We start from the raw sequence: 20,273 nt of genomic DNA, 5'->3' as shown, positions 1-20,273 counted from the left end.
GTAATACCTTGCTTTGCAAGTTGATTTGAACACGGGCTACTTGTGGAGTCATGTGCTACACACAATGGGAACCTTTCCGCTCATTTCAACGGGCTTTGGATCAGGCATAATGTGGGGCAGACTCTGACCCAGAGTGATTAACAGTGTTACGGTCATCTTAATTCGCAAGCCATCTCCCAAATTAGAGTAAACAACGAAGAAGAAACGTGTCTCATTAAGGAAACCAGGCTTAGATCCAGCTCTCACTTCTACCTGCATTCCCTTCAGTGAATTACTCCGGAGTCACACGGGGGTACTCCCGTCCTCAATATGCCCCTCAGTCTCTGAAGTGTAAGTCCACCGAGATCCTCACATTAGCACATTGTACTGCCAGGAAGATTCTCAAAGGCATAACTGAGATCTGCAGATAACTAACTTTTGCTAGCAATTTGCAAGAGGGCGTTAGCTCAGCAGCAGGTTGGAAGAAAAGAAAAAAACAGACCGTACGGTAAACTATGGGATAGTCTATCGCCCTACATGCAAAGCACATGCTGGAAACTGACAGCAATCGCCAGCCATAAAAATCGCATCCATTGACATTCACCGCCACAACCGACCCCGCACAGAGCTCAGCGGCCCGGACTCGGATTTCATTCCATTCCCCCTAGAACCGTTGCTGGCCATTCCACAGCTAGAACGAGCCGCTCCCCTCCCTCCCGTCCCGTGCGAACGGGCACGACTCCGGATTACACCCAGCGCGCGTGGAAACCCGCCTCAGGAAGGCTGGATGTCGCTGGCCGGCTTACCTGCGTGGGTCGTGAACTTCCACGGAAAACTTCTTCTCTCGGAAGTACAGGTTCTCTAGCTGCCTCCATTGGAAGATCTGCCGGGAAAAGGACTCGGGTGAAACGCAGAGCTCATTGCGGCGCCGCGGCAACTCCCTTAGCCAGCCGGCAGCCGCTGCGCTGCTTCCTCGGCTCGCTCCGAGAGGCGCAGAGCTGCGATCTGGAGCCAGGCAGGGCGCTGCGTGGTGCGGGTTTCCCTGCCCCCCCTCCAAGAAACACCCCCCCCCCTTTGTTCGCTTTGCGCAACCCCCACCCGCGCAGCCAGCGGCGAGTCGTGCTGAACTGCGCGTCCTCCCGCTCCCGGGGCTGGAACGGGCCGGCGCTTCCTGCCCGCCGGTGCGCGCTGCCCCCGGCTCAGGGCTCGGAGCCGGCCACGCCGCCTCTCTGCACGGGGCGGGGGCGGCTGCGGTGACCCTAAGGCAGCGCAGGCCGGGCTGGCTGCAGACAAAGCCGCCAAGGGCCCTCGCTCTCGGGGCGGCTCCGTGCCAGCAAAGTTAGAGCCACATGCTCGGCGGGAGGGAAAGGCCGGGGCAGCCGCATGGCTCCTACCACACCACGGCTCCCTCCCCCAGCTCCAATGCTAGTCCTGGGCAGGGCCAGGGAGGGGCTTTCGGCCCTGAAGGGGGGAGCACAACAGGGAGAGCGAAGAAGGAATCTGTGTCGAGGAGCTAAATTCCTTCAGCATCAAGACATCCCAACGGGCTCTGCAGAATTCCTCGCTCGCTCGCCCCCTTTTAACACGGCCAAGTAAGATAGAAACCCACCAAAGCCACCAAAAGAAAAGCAGGGGCCTTTCCTTTCATCTGCAAAGGAGGTGCATTTGGCATGCGTTGCAGCATCGCATGCAGCACCACGGCTTGACATGCGTTCACAGGGAAGAGGTTTAAAGGCGCCCAGGTGATATTTTGTGGGCCAGATCCCCAGCGAATGTAAATTGCCTCGACTGAAGTCACCAGCTGAGGATTTAGAGATGAGCTTGTATTGATAGACGAGCTTTCATCTGTGATTAACTCCCAGCTTTTACAAACATGAACTAAGCCTCACAATTTATTGTCTATATGTATTATGGTAGTAGGGTGACCGGATAGCATGTGTGAAAAATCAGGACGGGGGGTGGGGGATAATTGATGCCTATATAAGACAGAGCCCCAAATATCAGGGCTGTCCCTATAAAATCAAGACAGCTGGTCACCCTATATGGTAGTCCCCATTGTGCTAGGCACTGTACAAATACAGAATGACACAGACCCTACCCCTAAAGAGTTACAATCTACATAGACAAGACAGAAGAGAAGGACAGAACATACAGCAGAAAGAACAATACAATGGCTGCAAATGTCATGATGTTTCCAAGGCATCCTCTGACCATGATTATTACAACATCTTACAGAGAGGTTCATTGACTTGCCTGAGGTCAACATTCTGAGCCAGTGACAGCACCAAGAATAAAACCAAGTTCCGGACACTCAGGCTACTTTTTCCAGCCACTAAACAACACTCTTTCTCCCATTTGATTGAGAAAAGGCAGCAGTCACCCACAACATGAATGGGTATCTTGGATTCCTTCATCTCTGTCGCCAATTTATCATGGACAAATTGCAAGGCTGCAAGCCCTGCAATGGTTACGTATCTGCAGCTGAACAGAAGCACCAGATCCCACCCTGTCTAAGCAAACGCTCATAATAAAAGCAGCTTCAGCTGAATTCCTATCTTAAGGAAGAAGCAGTAGCTTGTTACTTTGAGATAAAGCAAAACCACCCACCCCTCAATATCCAAGTTACAAAGATAACTCAGGTTTCAGTTAAACAGAAAATGTGCTTTCATCTTCATTGACTGATCAGCCATGGAGGAGGAGGAGGAGAGTGGAGATCTAAAAACTAAAGCTATCTACAGCATAGATACAAGTATTCTCCCCTCTCGCTACTGCAGTGGCGCTGGAATTCAAAACCCGCCAGATGTTTGTGTTGTGAAAGTTTCCAACCAAGAGATTTTTTTTTAATGCGGTGGGTGTAGAGGAGGAGGTGGAGGGTGGAGATCACACGCCAGCACCTCCTGACCCCTTGGCAGACAATCACCCTCTCCAGATAAAACTCCAGATGCCTGGAATAGCTGCTGGGGACTTGTCTCACTTTCAGAGCAGCAAAAGCTGCTCAGTTATATTGCACTCTGCAGTTGTCCCCGTGATCCAGCTGAGGCTGGCAAAATAATAATAATAAAACAACCCCAAAAGCAAAACCCAGCAGTGCAACATTATCATTATGGAACTAATTTGCTTTCCAGGTGGAAAAATTAATCTCTACACAGAAATGAACTTGCCGCTTCTGAGACATTTTCCTCTCATTAAAATAACCCAGAAATAACATGGGTGCATGGAAGCATCCATGACCTTACGCAGAGGGGAAAGACGGCCTTATGGTGAAAGCACTGGGAGTCAGGTGATCCGAGTTCAGTTCCCTGCTCTGCCAAGGGCTTCTTATGTGACCTCAGTCAAGTCACGTAAGAGGCAGATTTCCAAACTCACCAATGGTAGGTAGCCATTTGTGCCTTGGAATATTTCTCTCAGTCTCTCTGTGCTTCCAGTTGTCTATCTGTAAAATGGGGATATAGCAACCCTACCCAAGTGCCCATTCTCACAGGGCAAGGGAGAGGATATATTAGTAAATGTTTGGGAGGCATTCACAGAGGGACACATCAATACCTGGATAAGCAGAAGCTCACAGCTTTCCAGTGTTTCTCCCACTGTTGACTTATGTGGATTAACAACAGATCCTTCCCTCAGTGCAAATGGGACTTTAAAGCCTGATGAGTGTCTGTCAGCAACTGCTCTCTAAGTCTGTTCATATGCAGTCACAGAGCCAACCTGGCTAGAGATAGAAATGTGCATCCGATTAAATCATCCAGTCCATCCCCCTTGACCAGTGCAGAACTGTTCCCTACCACCTATTCCCTTGATGCTTTCTCCAGTCCATTATTGAACAGCTCAAGCAATGTCCATTTGCTACAGCTAGATTGCACTATACCTCTCCTGTGATTAAGTCTAACTTAAGATTAAGTCTAACCTGTACCACACTGAATCATTGCACTGTGTTTCTATTTTCTTTACTTCCTTTTGGCTGTGCACAGAAAGAGACAAGGCCAGGTTCTTAGGAGGAAGAGGATGAAAGTGATGCTACAAATCTGATTTTTAGGGCCTTTTTCTTTGTGTAAGATGCTCATTTCCTGAACTTGTACATATTTTTCCATTGCTATGATGCTGCTCTCCTTTAAATTCCTAGATGCTATTCAGCCACCTCCCACTTAGTGCTCAGTGTTGATCTGAGAGGTTTCACCCTTCCAATAGGGAATGCAATATACAAAAATCTTAATCCTCAGAACTTTCCTGTTGGCTGATCACATACCCAGCAGGAGAAACTATGTCTAATTTCTTTCTTCAACTGGTAATAATTGGAGATATACCAATCTCCTAGAACTGGAAGGGACCTTGAAAGGTCATCAAGTCCAGCCCCCTGCCTTTACTAGCAAGACCAATTTTTGCCCTAGATCCCTAAGTGGCCCCCCCAAGGATTGAACTCACAACCCTGGGTTTAGCAGGCCAATGCTCAAACCACTGAGCTATTCCTCCCCCCCAATGTAATGTAACCAAGATGTTTCCTTCACTTGTTCCCCAGTTTATTATTGTTTCAAATCAATATTGCTTATTCAGTGACATATACACAGGGTGTCATTAGCCTGACCTTTTAATGGAGAGCATAGCTTTAACCCGTCAAGAGCCATTTATCATGCTGCTGTTTAAATCTTCACAGGGGAAGGAGACACAGTAAGAAACTGACCATGTGCTTAACATAATCATGCAGAAATCCAGTCATAACAGGCAGGACTATTTCTTTTTCTCAATATGATTTTTGGACCAGGCATAAGTGGGTGCACAGATTTCAGTTATGTGTTTGCCTGGTTTTACACTATGACAGAATTTGGTTCAGCCTTTAACTCAGTTATTTATAGGCTCGGATCCAATATTCATTGAAGTCAATGAAAAGACTCCCATGGACATCTGTGGAAGTTGGATTGGGCCCATAGTATATTTAGCAGGCTTGTGAAACTGACAGCCCCGGAGACTGAAAACCTGCATCTATCCATAAACTAGGTACTGCTGAGATTGAGGCAGTGACACCCCACCAATATAGCTCAGGAAGAGGGTCGTTCTGAAATGTGAGAGGATAGATCAATTTCAATGCCCATTTAACCACAGGCATCACTCTTGAGACTGCCTGCAAGGGTGCCAATTACAGCAGTGGTAATTGTGGCAGTGGTTTCTCTGATATGGACACATGTCCACTGGGAACTATGCTGAGGTCACCAGCCTGTCCCTCCTAGCACAGCACTCAGCTGCTTTCAGATGGGAACAATTTTTGGTGAGCACTGAATGTAATGAGATCATCTAGTCTTCCAATGGATACTGAAGGAGGCTCACCAAGTCTGGCTTTTCAGCACAGCTGCAATTACGTGGTTAAAAGAGAGAGAAAGAAAAGTGGCTACTAAAAAACACCCCCTGAAAACAAAAGAAAACAATAACCTCCCCCCAAAAATCCAAACCAAAACAACCCTCCCCCCACCAAGTATTTATCCTAGTAACCTCCCACACACATTGTGACCTCTGGCCCACTGCTCCAAGACAAGCTGAAACAAAGCAATCAGCCCCAATTTGCAAGATTGCGTGTAAATGATGTTAATCTTTAAGACGAAGTATTTGCATGGCAATAATAAATTCACATCAGGCAGCATGTGCAGTTTGAAACTGGCTAGTGCCTTATTAACCGGTCCACGCTCGGGGGTGGGGGGGGTTGGTTCTGGTAAGAAGCTGGTGTCGGAAACAGTAGGATGCTTTTCTGCAAAAGTTGGCAGCTTGGACAAGGAGCCGGGAGAGGGATTTCAATGTTGCACAGCACGCCATGGAGCGTTCAGGTGCAAACTAGGAGATTTTTCTCATCGGAAATTGTTCCAAGGAGCCGTCTAACTGGCCAGGCACCAGATGTTTGTGACTCGTAACAAAGAGCTGCAGTCAGAGCCTTTCAGTCTCCAGCCCCTTTTGTGAGAACATTTGTGGCTTGGGCTACTCCCTAATTAAGTTGAGCCTGGTGGAGAAGAGGCCCGGCGATCTGCATCCATTTCAGCACTTGTCTGAGCAAATCACTTGACTATGGGCCCGATCCTGGGCGAATCCAAGGGCGTTTTGAATGACTCAGGAGCGGCAGGCTGGCGTTACCGCATGAAGAGAATGCTGGATGCTCACGATACGGAAGGAAGGATGGTTTTTGTGGCTAAAGCACAGGACGGGGTGAAAAAACGGGGTCAATTCCTGGCTCTTCCACACACTTCCTGTGTGGTCTTGAGCGAAACACTAAGAGCCAAGCTTTCAGGAGTTTGGGCCCACATGGTCTGACAGACAGCACGTGAGTCTGCTGAACACGTCCGCACAATTCATCATGACGGTGCATGCAGCATAATTGCGCGCACGCGCACACACACAGAGTTATAGTTGCTGTGCATGCAGTTGTGCATCCGGTGTTCTGAAAATCCGGCCCTCTGTGCTTCTGATTCCGCATCTACATAGTGGGGAGAATGCCTCCTTCCCAGGACTGCCATGAGGCTGAATTAGTTAGGGCTCAATGCTTGCTCTGCTCGGTTTCCTTTGTGCCACTCAGAATGGGAGAGGAAACCTCCTGCCAGTCCCCAGCAGGTGTAGAGACATCATCTGGCGCCTATGCCTCCCTCCCTGCAGACCCCAGTAGAGGCGGTGGCAGACCTAGTATGTGGAGCCCCATGGACTCTGGCAATCTCCAGCCGGATTATGGTCCCGAGGGAAACAGTCAGCGGATGCAGTTTAGCGCAGTCCCCCGGTTGCTTCCCCTTGAGCCCAAGACTAGACAGTGAATCAGGAGTACCCTGACAGCCCCTTAACCCTGAGCACAGCAGAGAATCTGCACTTCACATTTGTAAAGTGCGTTGTGATTCTTTGATGCAAGACACTGTGCTCTCACAGTATTAATTATTTTGCTGTAAAGTATCAGAGGGCATGCTGCAGAACGTCTGTTAGTCTATAAGGTGCCACAGGATTCTTTGTTGCTATTTTGCTGTAGCGTCTATTAACTGTGGTATCGAGACTCAGTGGAGTGTGGATGGCAATGCTGGCATACCCAGTAAACACATGGATAGAACTTCCCACCGGCTGGGAAACTTCACTTCACTCTCAGGCAGTTAGAGTCTCTGTCTGAAATCACAGCACTTGCGGGGAGCGATAATGCCCCCAAATACGCTGACTGCCATAACCGACTGCCTAATGCCAGGGATCCACTCCAACTACTTCTGCACCACTCACTGGAGTCTAGCTGAAAGCGTCAATGTCTTCTGAAGAGCTTTTAAAAACCGTGATGCAGAAGTGTAATTCCTCCCACTGCAGGAAGCCCGGGGTGAATTTTTATGGCCTATCTTGTGCAGGAGGTCAGAGCAGAGGTTATCAATAGAGTCACTTCTGGCCTTAAAAATTAATGGGTGAAATCCTGGCTCCAGTGAAGTCAATGAGAGTTTGGCACCTAAATACTTGTGAGGATCTGGGCCACAGTGTCTAGCACAATGGGGCTCTGCTCCCCAGTGAAGGCTCTACGTGCTACCAAGACACCAATAAATAATAAGTCTCTTGATGTGACAGTGATGGTCCTGGTTAGACAGGAATGATTAGAGAGATCACTCTTTTCCCTGAGCCTTTTATCTGTATTTCTCCTCTTCTTTTAAACTTCTTAAACCAAAAAAACAGCTTATTCCTGCACTGAAACTCTCTCCTTGAACTCCCCTCCCCATTAGGGGTCTCCTTTTCAGAGCTGCTAAGCACCCACAACTCCCACTGGCTTCAGAGCATGCTCTATGGCAGGGGCGGGCAAACTTTTTGGCCTGAGGGTCCCATCAGGTTTTGTAAATTGTATGGAGGGCTGGTTAGGGAAGGGGGTTGTGGCCCAGCCTCCACCTCCTCTATGCCCCCCCGCCCCCGCGGGCCTCCTGCTCCATCCAAGCCCCCCTTTTCCCTGATGGCCCTTCTGGGACCCCTGCCCCATCCACATACCCCTGCTCCCTGTCCCTTGACTGCCCCTGGACCGCCGCCCCATCCAGCCCCTCCTCTCATTCCTGACGGCCCCCCTGGGACTCCTGCCCCATCCAACCACCCCTTTTCCCTGTCCCTTGCCTGCCCCCAGAACCCCTGCCTGCCCCATTCAACCCCCCACTCCTTCCTGAATACCCACCGGGACCCCTGCCCGGATTCAACCCTGTTTTCCCCCCGTCCCCTCACCACCACCATCCACACTCCTGTCCCCTGACCACCACCCCGAACTCCCCAGCCCTCTATCCAACTCCCCCGCTCCCTGCCCGTTACCGTGCTGCCTGGAGCACCGGTGGCTGGCGGAGCTACAGGCGCGCTGCTCGTCTGGAGCTGGGCCATGCTGCCACCACCACCACACAGCACAGAGCACCAGGCTAGGCTGGGCTCTGCAGCTGCGCTGCCCCAGAAGCTGACAGCCCCGCTGCCCAGAGCATTGTGCCGGCAGCGGAGCGAGTGAGCTGAGGCTGCGGGGAAGGGGGGACAGCAGGGGAGGGGCTGGGGACTAAGCCTCCCAGCCCAGGAGCTTGGGGACCAGCAAGACTAGCCTGCGGGCCGTAGTTTGCCCACCCCTGCTCTATGGCCATCCCACCCTGAACACGCTTGATCACCTCTGATTTCAAAGGCTAAGCAGGATCAGGCCTGGTTAGTAGGGTCAGGCCTGGTGATGGTGAATCGTTGGCGGGAAGACCTCTCTTGGGAATACTAGAGACTATAGCTCTGGAAATCAGGCCACAAGGACTTGTAGGCCTGTGTTTCAGGGAGAGGAGGGGCTCACAGGGAATCCACTCGGCTTTAGTGCCAAACCACGAATGCCTGGGGAGGAAATCCCACCGCAGGTCTCCACTCTTAACACCAAGGCTCTGATGCCCAATGTGTTGGCAAAGTGCTTCTCATCTGTATCTTACCGAGGTTGATACTATGCACCACAGAATCCTTTATGACGTGGCTACTGCATTTGTATATATGGCTACCCTTTAAGACCTGGATCCAGCAAAGCACGTAAGCATGTGAGTATTCCCGTTTACTTCAACGGGATTGCGCATGTGCTTAAAGTTAACCATGTAGTTAAGTGCTTCACTGGTTCAATGCTCTGCTCTGTGTGAATGCTGAACTCCTGGAGGATGTTATAACAACAGCTCCGGAGACTGAATCCTTGGAGACCATTTATGCACAGATCAGGGGCACAATACAGCTGGCAACGCCAGCTTCCCCAGGGCTCTAGCAATACGCCTCAGACTCTGAGCAGCTTTAGGATCTATTCATGTTCTGGGTGATCTGGCTGTGCATTTGTCTAGGTTAGGTCAAGGGGCTCTGGTTAGGTTGGGGTTTGCAACACATTTTAGAGACCTTTTCCCTAGGCTAGACACAAACTAACACACTTACCCTTGATTTAGCTGGTGGGAGGAGCCTAGGGTTAATTTTTGTAGCTAATCAAGGTGAAAGACTCAGTGACCAATCCATTAACACATTAACTAATCCTGACCTATTCTCAACTTCTTTTCCTAATCCAGACAAACCCTAAAAGAGGGGCCAGGCTCTACCTACCACTCAAACTAAACGTGAGCGGCACCTTGTCACGGGGCTGAAAGGTTGGCTTTGCTTTCTGAACAGCTGTTCTCATGGAATTTCTGGCCAGACCAGAAGAAGAAAGTCCTGGGTCTCTCCAGACAAAAACCCATCCTCAGGAGATTTCCAGCCTAAATTGAAGAGGTCGTGCCAGGAATTATTCTGACCTGGCTGCTCATAACTGAACTAAACAAGGGCAGCCAATGACACTCTGGCTGCCATTCAAATGACACTAACCCAGAGGGATCTTCCACCTACATTTTGGTGTGTGCGAGAGGTTTAATGTGTTGAAGAGGGTGGGTCTGGGATACGCCAAAAGGATAAAAAGAACAACATTGCCAGGAAAATCTGGCTTTACACCTGGTCTGTCTCCTCTTTCCAAGACTGAATGTTTTCAAAATTAAAACAAGCAACAGCATTTTACTAGGCAAAACCTGCCATAGCTTGAAAATCAGCCCATGCTATCACCAAAAAGCATAAAGATTCAGCAATGGGAAAAGAAATAAGCACATCTAAGCACCAGAAGTCAGCGGGTAGCCCTTAATAGAGTGTTAAGCGCAATGAATAATTGACTAGAGGAATGCCACTGAGACTTTGCTAGCCTTTCAAAGCCCTTTTAATGAACATGTCCCTCCCACCCCTCCATCACTAGTACACTGGAAAATTTTAATTCCTTCTTGTAATACAAAGATTTTGCAATGATCAGAAAAAACACTGCTATTCCAAGAACAGACCAATTACCCACTGAGGCCAGTATCCTGTCTCTCTGAGAAGCAGCCCATGTTGGAGGCTTTGGAGGAGAAGTACCTAACTGTGCAATATTAGGGCTTGTCTCCACTTACCGGGGGATCGACGCGCGTTGATCGATCTACCAGGGTCGATTTAGAGGGTCTAGTGAAGACCTGCTAAATCGACTGCCAATCGCTTTCCTGTCAACGCTGGTACTCCACCAAAATGAGAAGTATAAGGTAAGTCGATGGGAGAGTTGCGTAACAGGTCGATTTAGCCCCATAGTGTAGACCTGCCCCTATACAGAGTGGAGCATTTTGCGTATCCCATACCCCTGAAGATATAAGATAGCCTGTCTCCAGAGAAATTTCCTCCCGACCTTCAAGAGCTAGAGGTTGAAGCATGAGAGTTTACATCCCTTCCCAAACTCTTGTTTATTCTTTCAATATTCATTATGGTAAATATGGATGTTCTTTAATCCATATAAATGTCTAATTCTCTATTCAATCTTGCTTGGTTCTTGGCCTCAGTGACATGGATGAGATGACCTCTTCGGGTCCCTTCCAGCCCTATATTTCTGTGATTCTGTATCATGTGGCAATAAGTTCCACAGTCTAATCAGGTTTCAGAGTGGTAGCCATGTTAGTCTGTATCAGCAAAAACAAAAACAATGAGTAGTACTAGTGGCACCTTAGAGACTAACAAATTTATTTGGGCATAAGCTTGCGTGGGCTAAAACCCACTTCATCAGATGCATGGAGTGGAAAATACAGGAGGAAGAGATATAACAGTCAACTGTTATATCTTCTTAAAAGATACTAAAATACTGCTAAAAGTATACAAAATACTGAATGGTATGTGGAAGGCAGATCAGGAGCTTCTGTTCACCCTGTGTCAAAATACAAGAACTAGGGGACAGTCAATGGAACTGAAGGTGGCAAATACTAAATAGACTGTTTTAGACTGTAAAAACAAAAACAACAAGGAGTAATAGTGGCACCCTAGAGACTAACCAATTTATTTGGGCATGCCACTAGTACTCCTCGTTGTTTTTGGTTTTACAGTCTAATCAGACATTGAGTGAAACGCTGTTTTATTGTATCTATTTACTATTTGCCACCTTTAGGTTCCATTGAGTGTCCCCTAGTTCTTGTATTTTGACACAGGGTGAACAGAAGCTCCCGATCTGCCTTCCGCTTACCATTCAGTATTTTGTATACTTTTAGCAGTATTTTACACTTCGTGTTTGTTTATTTTGAGGGTCTGTCATTCCTTCACCACAGGAAACTCAAGCTTTACCACTTAGTCAGTGAACCTACCAACTTGACAATGCTTCTTTATGCCCTAAAGCAAAGAGGATCTTTATTTGTTCTGCAGTAAAAGAGCTCTTAATTAGACTGTTGTTCCACGCCTGTTAATACCCCATTTTCCCTCTGAATCTAGGAAAGTTCACTCTGCTCCTTGCTGTTCAGATAAGGCCAAGTGAGATCAACAGCAAGGTTGCTCCTTCTAAACAAAGTCTATTTATTGATTACTAGGATCATACTCTCAGTACACAGGCTAGTTCTCTCTTAGGACACTGGCCAGACTTGACTATTTTGTGACACGCCGTACTACTGATTTCACATTTGCTATATGCATTAGGGACCAAATTCTGTTCTCAGTTACACTCGTGTAAATGTAGAATAAGTCTGTTGCAGTTACTTTGGATTTGCACTGGTACTACTCTCAGAATTTGACCCTCAGTGGGGAAGATCCAGTAAAATACATAGAGCTTTGTGGATACCATATGACAGGAAATGGCAATATTTTAGCAAAATGTCTTATTGCTCAACTTCAGAGAACAGACACAACTGGAAACGCTTTTCTGGCTGTCACAAGGAGAATCTTTGTACCACTACAAACTCAGCTGGGGCTTGGGGAGTTTTCTTTGCGATATTCCACATCTCTACCTTTTATTCTGTCCTCAACATCTTTCAAAGCCTGTATCGCAACTACACTCCCTCTGGTCGAAGAAAGGTTTTGGAGCAAGGAGAAGTGGACACATCCAGTGTTTTGTTGCCAGTAGACTATCGAGCTAATCCAGAATAGCGCTGTCTCCTGTTTGGCTGGAGCAAAGCTATACAAAGTACATGTCATTCCTTCAAGGCCATTCTGTTTCCAGCTAGCAGTGTCTGTTATTGGGCCATATGGAAACACTTTGCTGACTTTGTTAATCATTCACTCTCCAGCCTTTTTTGAGTTAATTGTTTGCTAAAACTATTAAAATGTATGTATTGAAGGACGCCTTTGGACTCTTAAAACAGTGGGAGCATCTCACCAGAACAACAGAGACATGCCTCTTGTTACTACAGTCACTCAAGCACGCACTATTCATTATCATACAGCCACAGGCTACACCACTTCTGCTTGATCAAATGCTGTTGGGAGCTCTTAGAACACACTGGAGATACAGCTGACTAAACTGAACAAATGCCACTCACCGACAGGACAGTTTCCAAGTGGCGCTGCGGTTACCATGCTCTTCATATTCCAACTGCTATTCAACTTCAGAAAAATGCACAAAACGAAGAACCCCTTCCTAATAACTGGTATATGTCACCGTAGCACCACGGACTCCAACACAGCTAGGCTAATTTATACCAGCTGAAGAACTGGCTCAAAATATTTTGCTAGTTTTACCAGAAATTCAATGCCAGGGAAAAGTGCCAGCCTATTTAAATCCTGGGATGCTGGGCGGGGCCCATCAAAGCAATGAAAGACCCGCCCCCTCAGAAGAGGGTGGGGCCAAAGGACCTAAAATGGGTGACAAGAAATGAACCAGCAGGGACAGAGGTGCAACGCTGGAGACTGACGTCTTCTGTTTACACACAGAACAGGTCCAGCATTGGTTTTGGAAGCGCAAGCTTCCCCAGGGCACTCTGCCTTAGCCCAGAGCTGAAAGAACAGCCTTGAGGTGTGACAAGGGTGTGAACTTTCCATGTCTGTTGTGCCCTTGCCCTCTCTGCTGGAAGTGCCGACAAGGGTACCAATTCGGGGTAACAGCAGTGAGGGCGGTTGTGATGTAAACGCGAGTCAATCAGGAACCGTCTGAGATCACCACATTCATTTCATGCAGCTCACTCAACAGTCAGCTGGTAAGGATTTTCAGTCCTTGCAGACCAGATCTGCATTTGAGCATGTCATTGGGGCATTGCCGGGAGTGGTGGAAGTGCCCTAAAAGTGGGGGGACCACAGGCACCCGAATTGTGGCCCCGCCCCCATGCCAGGCACCCTCAAGTCCCCGCCCCACCCCTTCTCTCTGAACCCTCACCCTTATGCTGCACATTCCCCCCGAAGCCCCGCCCTCGCACTGCCCCTTCTCCCCAAGGCTCCTCCCTCGCACCGCCCCTTCTCCAAAGACCCTGCCCCTGAGGCCCACCCCAGCTCGCTCCTCTCGGTCCCCTCCCCCCATCACTCACCCATACTTGTTCTGGAGCTCCTGGGCACCGCCAATGCTTAATTTGTGCCAGGGATTGCCAGGGCTGAGCCCCGACACCTCTGGGCTTGGCAGCTCATAGCCCCGGCACCTCTGGGCTTGCCACGTCAGTTATGAAAGTAAAAACATGGCTTGAGCCGCAGCACTTTTCATTACAAATGAAGCACAGCCCATTGCCAGCCCTCCAGGCCAACTACTTACTCCAAATGTAAGTCAGAAAAACAGAGCGGGGTGGGAGGAAGAAGATTCAGAGTGAATGCTAGTTTAACTGCACGTTGGCATTTCCAGTGATTCAAAGCATAAGCCATACAGTCGTATACAGCTCCACAGTGCACTAAGAGCTGCGTTCCTATTTAATATCCCCGCACTCCCACAATCCATCTGATACTCTGGGCCAGAGACTGAGCTCCATTGCAACCCCAGTGCTGTCAATGGAGTCACTCCAGATTTAAACTGGTGCAAATGAGATCATCCTCTGCATGACTTCGCCTCTCTGACCTCAACAGACCTGCTGACAAACCTAGTTAGGATTCCATGGACATATCGCCGACTTACTCCGGCCATTCACTAAAAAGTTGGTTTTGACTGAATGCTAATGGACTCTCGTGAGATAGGTTCAGCTAGCCAGTGTGGATTACAGTTCTACTTGCGCACACAATAAGCATGGGAAACTATCTCAGATGACATAATAGGAAAACATTACAATCTCTCTTATAAGACAAGCGAGGTTTTTATATGCATTTAATAGACATTTCTTGGTTTCAGCTGGTTCCTCGCCACAATTTTCTGCCTGTGCATTCTCCAGAGAGATTTTTTTTGTCCATTGTAATTTTTCAATTTGTTCTTGGTCTTGGCATCACAGAGAAACTGAATAAAAAAGATCAAAAAAGCCATAAGATGCAGCCTTCCCTTCCTACATACTCTGCTTAACATTTACAGCTTCTCTGCAAAAAGTTCTACAGAGTGTTTCCCCCACTCCTCCTTCACTTGGAAAGCTTGAGTCAACTTCTGCTGGCATGGAGAGGTGAATGAGATACCACAAGAGACTCCCAGATGCCATGGTGATGGGTGCAATGTAAAAACCTAACTAGGCAGAACAAAAATTGTGCCACATTGAATCAACAGGAGTTGCTCTAACCAGAGAAGTTTTCTGGCTTGGGCTTTTTACTGTGCCAGGGAAAGAGAGCTTTAAATAGCATTTGGGGATCCACAATGCATCCTCGGCCCACCTAACCATGCCTTCCTTCTGCCACGCTGCTCATATTAGGGGCAACAATAGCTGTTTGCATTCCCCCCAGTGGATGGGGTTTGCAAGCACGTTGCAACTCAGCAGCACTGGTTCAGACAGGCTTTACGCTGGGTTACACTCTGGGTAGGGTGACCAGATGTCCCGACTTTATAGGGACTGTCTCAGTATTTGGGTCTTTGTCTTATATAGGTGCCTATTACCCCCCGATTTTTCACACTTGCTCTCTGGTCACCCTAACTCTGGGTTACGTCTGACAGACTCCACTGAAGAATCATCTAGGCTGCCCATTCCAGACCCCAAGATTTGTGATCACTCCCACTAAGCCACAGAACTTCCCCCTCGTGTTTCTAAGTCAGGCGGTATTACTGTCATGGTCATCATGGATTTCACACAACACACAAAACTGCCCATGTGCCAAAGTAAAAACAACAATCTCAGCAAAAGCAAAGCAAACGCCAAACTCAGCCAGTTTTCCTTGCTTCCTGCCGCTGCTCTGACGAAAGGCTGGGAGGTACACGGTGCGCCCCAGCTTGCTGCAGTAAGGACGAGAGGGCAGGAGGCAAGTAGGGTGAGGGCCAGGGCTGAGGCCAGCGCTAACCTACTTTGGGGCTGAGCAGGCAGACAAGACCGCTCAGAGCAGCAGCAGGGAGAGAAGGGAAGACAAAACACGAGAGGGAGAAGGCCTGACTCTCCCAAAGAGAACAGCGCTGTTGCCTCAAATGGAGGCACAGGATCTAATCTCCTTAGGGTGACCAGAGAGCAAGTGTGAAAAATCAGGATGGCGGGTGGGGGGTAATAGGAGCCTATATAAGAAAAAGACCCAAAAATTGGGACTGTCCCTATAAAATCGGGACATCTGGTCACCCCAAGTCTCCTTTCTCTTGGATTCCTCAGGTTGATTCTCCCTATCATCCTTGCTTCTGCTTCAATCCTATCACGGGAAGGAGGCTGCGGCAGGGAGGAGCCCTGGAGGAGCAGTTTCTGCGGCTGACCCTGACTTTTGGACGCAGATTCTAAGGACATGTCTCTATTGGGGCTTTGGCGCCGATGCAGCCATGTGAGTGCAACCCCCCTAGTGTAGACGCACTGTAAACCATCACTTGCTTGAATGTGACTTACCCTGCAAGTAACGATTTATCCCAGTGCAATGCATCTGCACTAGGAGTTCATAGGTGCATCTCTGGTGGTGTTGTCACTCCCTGTGTGAAAGCCCCCAGAGACGAGGCCTTGGTTAACCAATATATATTCTGCTCTCCGCAGCATGAGTTCTATTTTCCACCATGGACAACATTTTAGTTTATCATAGCTAAAGAACTACATGTGATCACCACCTACCAACTAATTTGCACAAAGAGGAGGAAGGTTGATTCTGCTGAAGCAGGCTGCATGGACAAATGGGTGACTGAGAAAGAGCCATTTGGCACAGAAACAATGCAGTAAGAAATGCAGAGCTCTTAATTTAGTGGAAGCATTTACATCTGCTAATGTGCTATTCGGTGTTCTGGGAGCTCAGCTGTGCATTGCCCCCTGGAAGCCAGGCTAGAATCTGCTGCTTTCTGATATCTCACTGGTTTCCCAGGTAGGATGAATATTGTTAGCTGATGTTGCGGGCCAGTCTGCGGAACAAGTTGCACTGCTAAGGAATAAAGGCTGGGGCATAACACCAGAAAATGGGACTCTATATTGGAGAATGAGCTCAGGTGACCCAAACATTCCTTCCGAAGAAGTTCCAGGATGTTTAAGCTGATTTTATTAAAATTTCTTTGCCTAAATTATCAATGTGACTAGTCATTTTGGGTGCCCCCAGCTTTGGGTGTCCAATTTGAGACACCTCACTCAGGCCTGATTTTCAGAAAGCGCTGAGCACCTCTTCCCTCCAAACCAGTCCCCTCTAAGGTGTCTCAAGTCGGGCACCCAAGTGACAGCTTGGCTTGTCACTTTTGAAAATGTAGGCCAAGCTTGTGCTTTAGAATAAAGCTGCTTGCAGGCAATGCTGTAACTTGCGGGGGTTTTCACAGCAGAGATCTCAAACAAGTTAAAGCGCAAGTGGGAATGCTTTCCTGACCTTTCTTCAGGTGCGTGATGAAGCATTTTTTACCATTGTTTGATTGATATGGGCCCTTAACCATTAAAATATCCATTCATCAAAGTTAATCTGGCCCCCTTAAATTTGCCATTTTGCACCTTGAAACATGATACTTTTTGTCCTGAGGGGGAGAAACAAAACCCCAAACTCCACCAACCCCTTCCACTCTCACCCTTATTTATATGTCTCCAGCTCTCTTTACTTCTCTGATCATTTATGGCCAGAGCCAAAGCGCCACCGGATCAGGTCCTTAGGGATGCCACCTACTGAGCATCCTCAACTCCACGTGAAGCCAATGGGGCTGAAGGTGCTCAGTATCTTGCAGGATCAGGCCATACGTTCCCACGTATTACGCCTTTGGAGGAACTTGGCCAACTCAAGATGAATTCAATAGCTTAAGCTGCAGCATTTAACAGTGCTCAACTTTCCCCAACATTACAGCCCTTCAAAAAAGTAGGGGCGAGTTCTGCATGTCAACTTTCTGTAGACACTCAGGCAGTGTTGGAAGAAACTCCTTATATCCGCCCCCACCATCCTTATACATCAGTGATAGGACTCAGTGCCAATGTCCAGCGCCTTTTATGCTGCCGCTCAATCCGTAACACGAGAGGTGAGCACATCTCTGAGCAGCCCGGGAGAGAACACACTTACCTTTCTTGGTTTCACTTTGTCGTGGTAGTCGTACTGGAAAATGCCCTTGTAGCTAAGTCCTAACCACCAGGGAATTCCCTGCTTGTCCTAGGAGATAAAACAGAGGGAATGACATTGTATGGGAGGGGGACATTCCAGACACTCCCTGGCAGGAGTGGCGGAAGCGACCTCAACGTGCGGGGGCCACCGGTGCCCAAACCCCGGCCCCACCCCCGCATCACCCCTTGCTCAGAGGCCCCGCCTCCACGTTGTCCTGTCTCTCCAGGCCCCCACCCTTGCACTGCCCCTTCCCCTAAGGCTCCGCCCCAATGCTGCCCCTTCCCCTAAGGCCCCGCCCCCATGCCACTTCTTCCCCCCAAGACCCTGCCCCAACTTGCCTCTTCCCCCCAAGACACCCCCCCTGCTCACTCCTCTCTGCCCCCTCTCTCCCATTGCTTGCCCTCACAGCCGGTAAAAAGTGGTGGGGCGAGCGCCCCTTGCTCCCCTCTGTTCAGGTGCCCCTGCTCCATGGCCCAATATTCAAGGGAAGGATTTCTCTGTGTGTGAGAGGGATCATCCCACACCATGATCCCTGGATCACAAAGATCCCATGAACATGGAGAAGATCCTTGGCACTCTTATCTCAGGCATATAATAGCTTATGGAATGCACCAAATTGCATCAAATTACTAAAAACATCCCCAAGGAAGGATCCCCTTGGGTCCCCCTTATAATGGTTCATCCTCTCCACGGCCCCCCTTCCTGCAAATGTCTCAGTCTGAACACTGCTCTGTCTGGCCTTGGAGATTGGAGGAGGTGAAACCCAATAACCCAGCTGACTTGGATTATGCGTGGGAACCCTGACATCAGTCGATAAAATGCAGCGCTAATGGGATCCGATGGCTACCAAGCGATAAGGTCTGACAGACTTGGACTCAAATGCTTTCCATCTGAGTGTGCCAGAAAACTATTTTATGGAGTAATGAGTGATACTTGATACAAGCTCTGTTTAGATTTAGTGAACTGCAACCCTCAGTGAAACGATTCCAGTTTGCCAAGATGCTGGTGAAGGACGGGGGGGAAAAATAGCAACAACAAAAAACAACTGATGCGTCAAGGAGGAAAATGACTATGCTAAGCAGCAACATCTATGTTGCTCATGAAGGCTGTGATCCAAAGCCCATTGGCTGTGAGCTGTCCCACTGAACTTCTCTGGGCTAGTAAGTGTTTGTTGGATTGGGTCTTCTGCGCTGCAGCTGGGAGATACGAGTCCCAGCACGGGGAGACAGATTCCCACTAGCTCAGCGCATGTGACACGCTAAAAATGGCAATGTGGATGTTGCAGCACAGGGTCGCCGTGACTCTGAGCTTGGACTCAGAGGGTCAGGCGGGCTTGGGCTCGGGGGGCAGGGCGGAGCTACCACCACTGCCGCAGCGTCTAATCTGTGGGAATCACGCCTCCTAGCTGCAGTGTAGCCACACCCTTAGGATCCGATCCAAAGGCCACCCAGTGTAATACTTCCTAGCCGACAACTGACACACACTCACCAATCGAGAGGAGTTCACTGGAACAACCCTCAGTAGTAAGCACCATGCACAGCAGCAAGTGTTTGAGGGTTTGGGCACCAAAACCCAAATAATTCCCTGCAACTTCCACCCACTGAAGTCAATGGAAGCTGGGCGCGCAGGAGGGCTGGGGGACCCTGCCCTATGACAAGAGATGGGCAAACCATTTCAGGTCAGCAAGATGCAGCCAACAGAGTCCTACTATCTGACTTGTGGCTGCCTTTCTCTAATACAGGGCACTGGGGGTGGGGCGGGCCAGGGAGATCATATTTAGGGTATTTACTGTCAAATTGTTTCTGTTGTATCACATGTGTGCAAGACACTTTGCAGATGTACAACAAAGTAACGCTCTTGTACCTAAAACCATGCAGGTCAGTACAGATGATGATGCGAGACATCAAAACTCTGTGGGTGAAGAGGGGGAAATGCTCCAGGGAGAGCAAACCTAGCTTCCTTTATGTTTATTGATATCACTTGTAAAAACCTCCACTGCTGGGCAGGCCTGGAAGTGGTAGAGGCGAGATCATGAGTCCACCGTGGTGGCGGATTGTTAAACAAATGGAGCCTGGAAGAGGGATTTAATGAGAGCATCGCAGCATGAAATCCAATCAGAAGACTGCAAGCTGGAGTCAATTGCTCCAGCCCTAGTGGAGGGGATGCTGGAATTTTATCTTGAAGAACAGGATTTTCCTCTACTGAATTGTATTTACCAAACAGTCACTGAATAGTTGAAACAAAGTTTATCTTAACAAAGGAAGTGAAACAGTACTTTCAGGAAAGTGCAGGGTAAACAGAGGCCAGAATTTTTGTCACCATCATCAGTTTAATTCAGTAAATGCCTTTCGTCGGTGGCACGTACCTTTACTGCATAATAATGGACTCCATACGTTGGGAGGGATTCTACAATGCTCATGTAACTGCAGAATGAAACAGAAGAAGAACAACATGGATGAGGAGTGGGGTCTCCTGAAAAAGCATCTGCTTAAAAAAAAGAA

At 48.6% G+C, this 20,273-nt stretch overlaps 1 protein-coding gene across 1 annotated transcript in view; it reads right to left on the bottom strand.

The window, feature by feature from the left end:
• The window catches only part of FRMD4A (FERM domain containing 4A), a 273,747-nt gene that overhangs the window by 51,937 nt on the left and 201,537 nt on the right, over window positions 1-20,273 (bottom strand). The window contains exons 10-12 of the mRNA XM_039519348.1: window positions 20,138-20,195; window positions 17,734-17,820; window positions 786-862 (exon numbers count right to left, since the gene is read on the bottom strand). Coding sequence (XP_039375282.1) covers window positions 786-862; window positions 17,734-17,820; window positions 20,138-20,195 — 222 coding nt within the window. The remainder of the gene's footprint in view (window positions 1-785; window positions 863-17,733; window positions 17,821-20,137; window positions 20,196-20,273) is intronic.

Source organism: Mauremys reevesii, linkage group 1 (assembly GCF_016161935.1).
Source record: "Mauremys reevesii isolate NIE-2019 linkage group 1, ASM1616193v1, whole genome shotgun sequence".
Classification (NCBI taxonomy): domain Eukaryota; kingdom Metazoa; phylum Chordata; order Testudines; family Geoemydidae; genus Mauremys; species Mauremys reevesii.
This window is presented reverse-complemented; position numbering and strand designations above follow the sequence as displayed.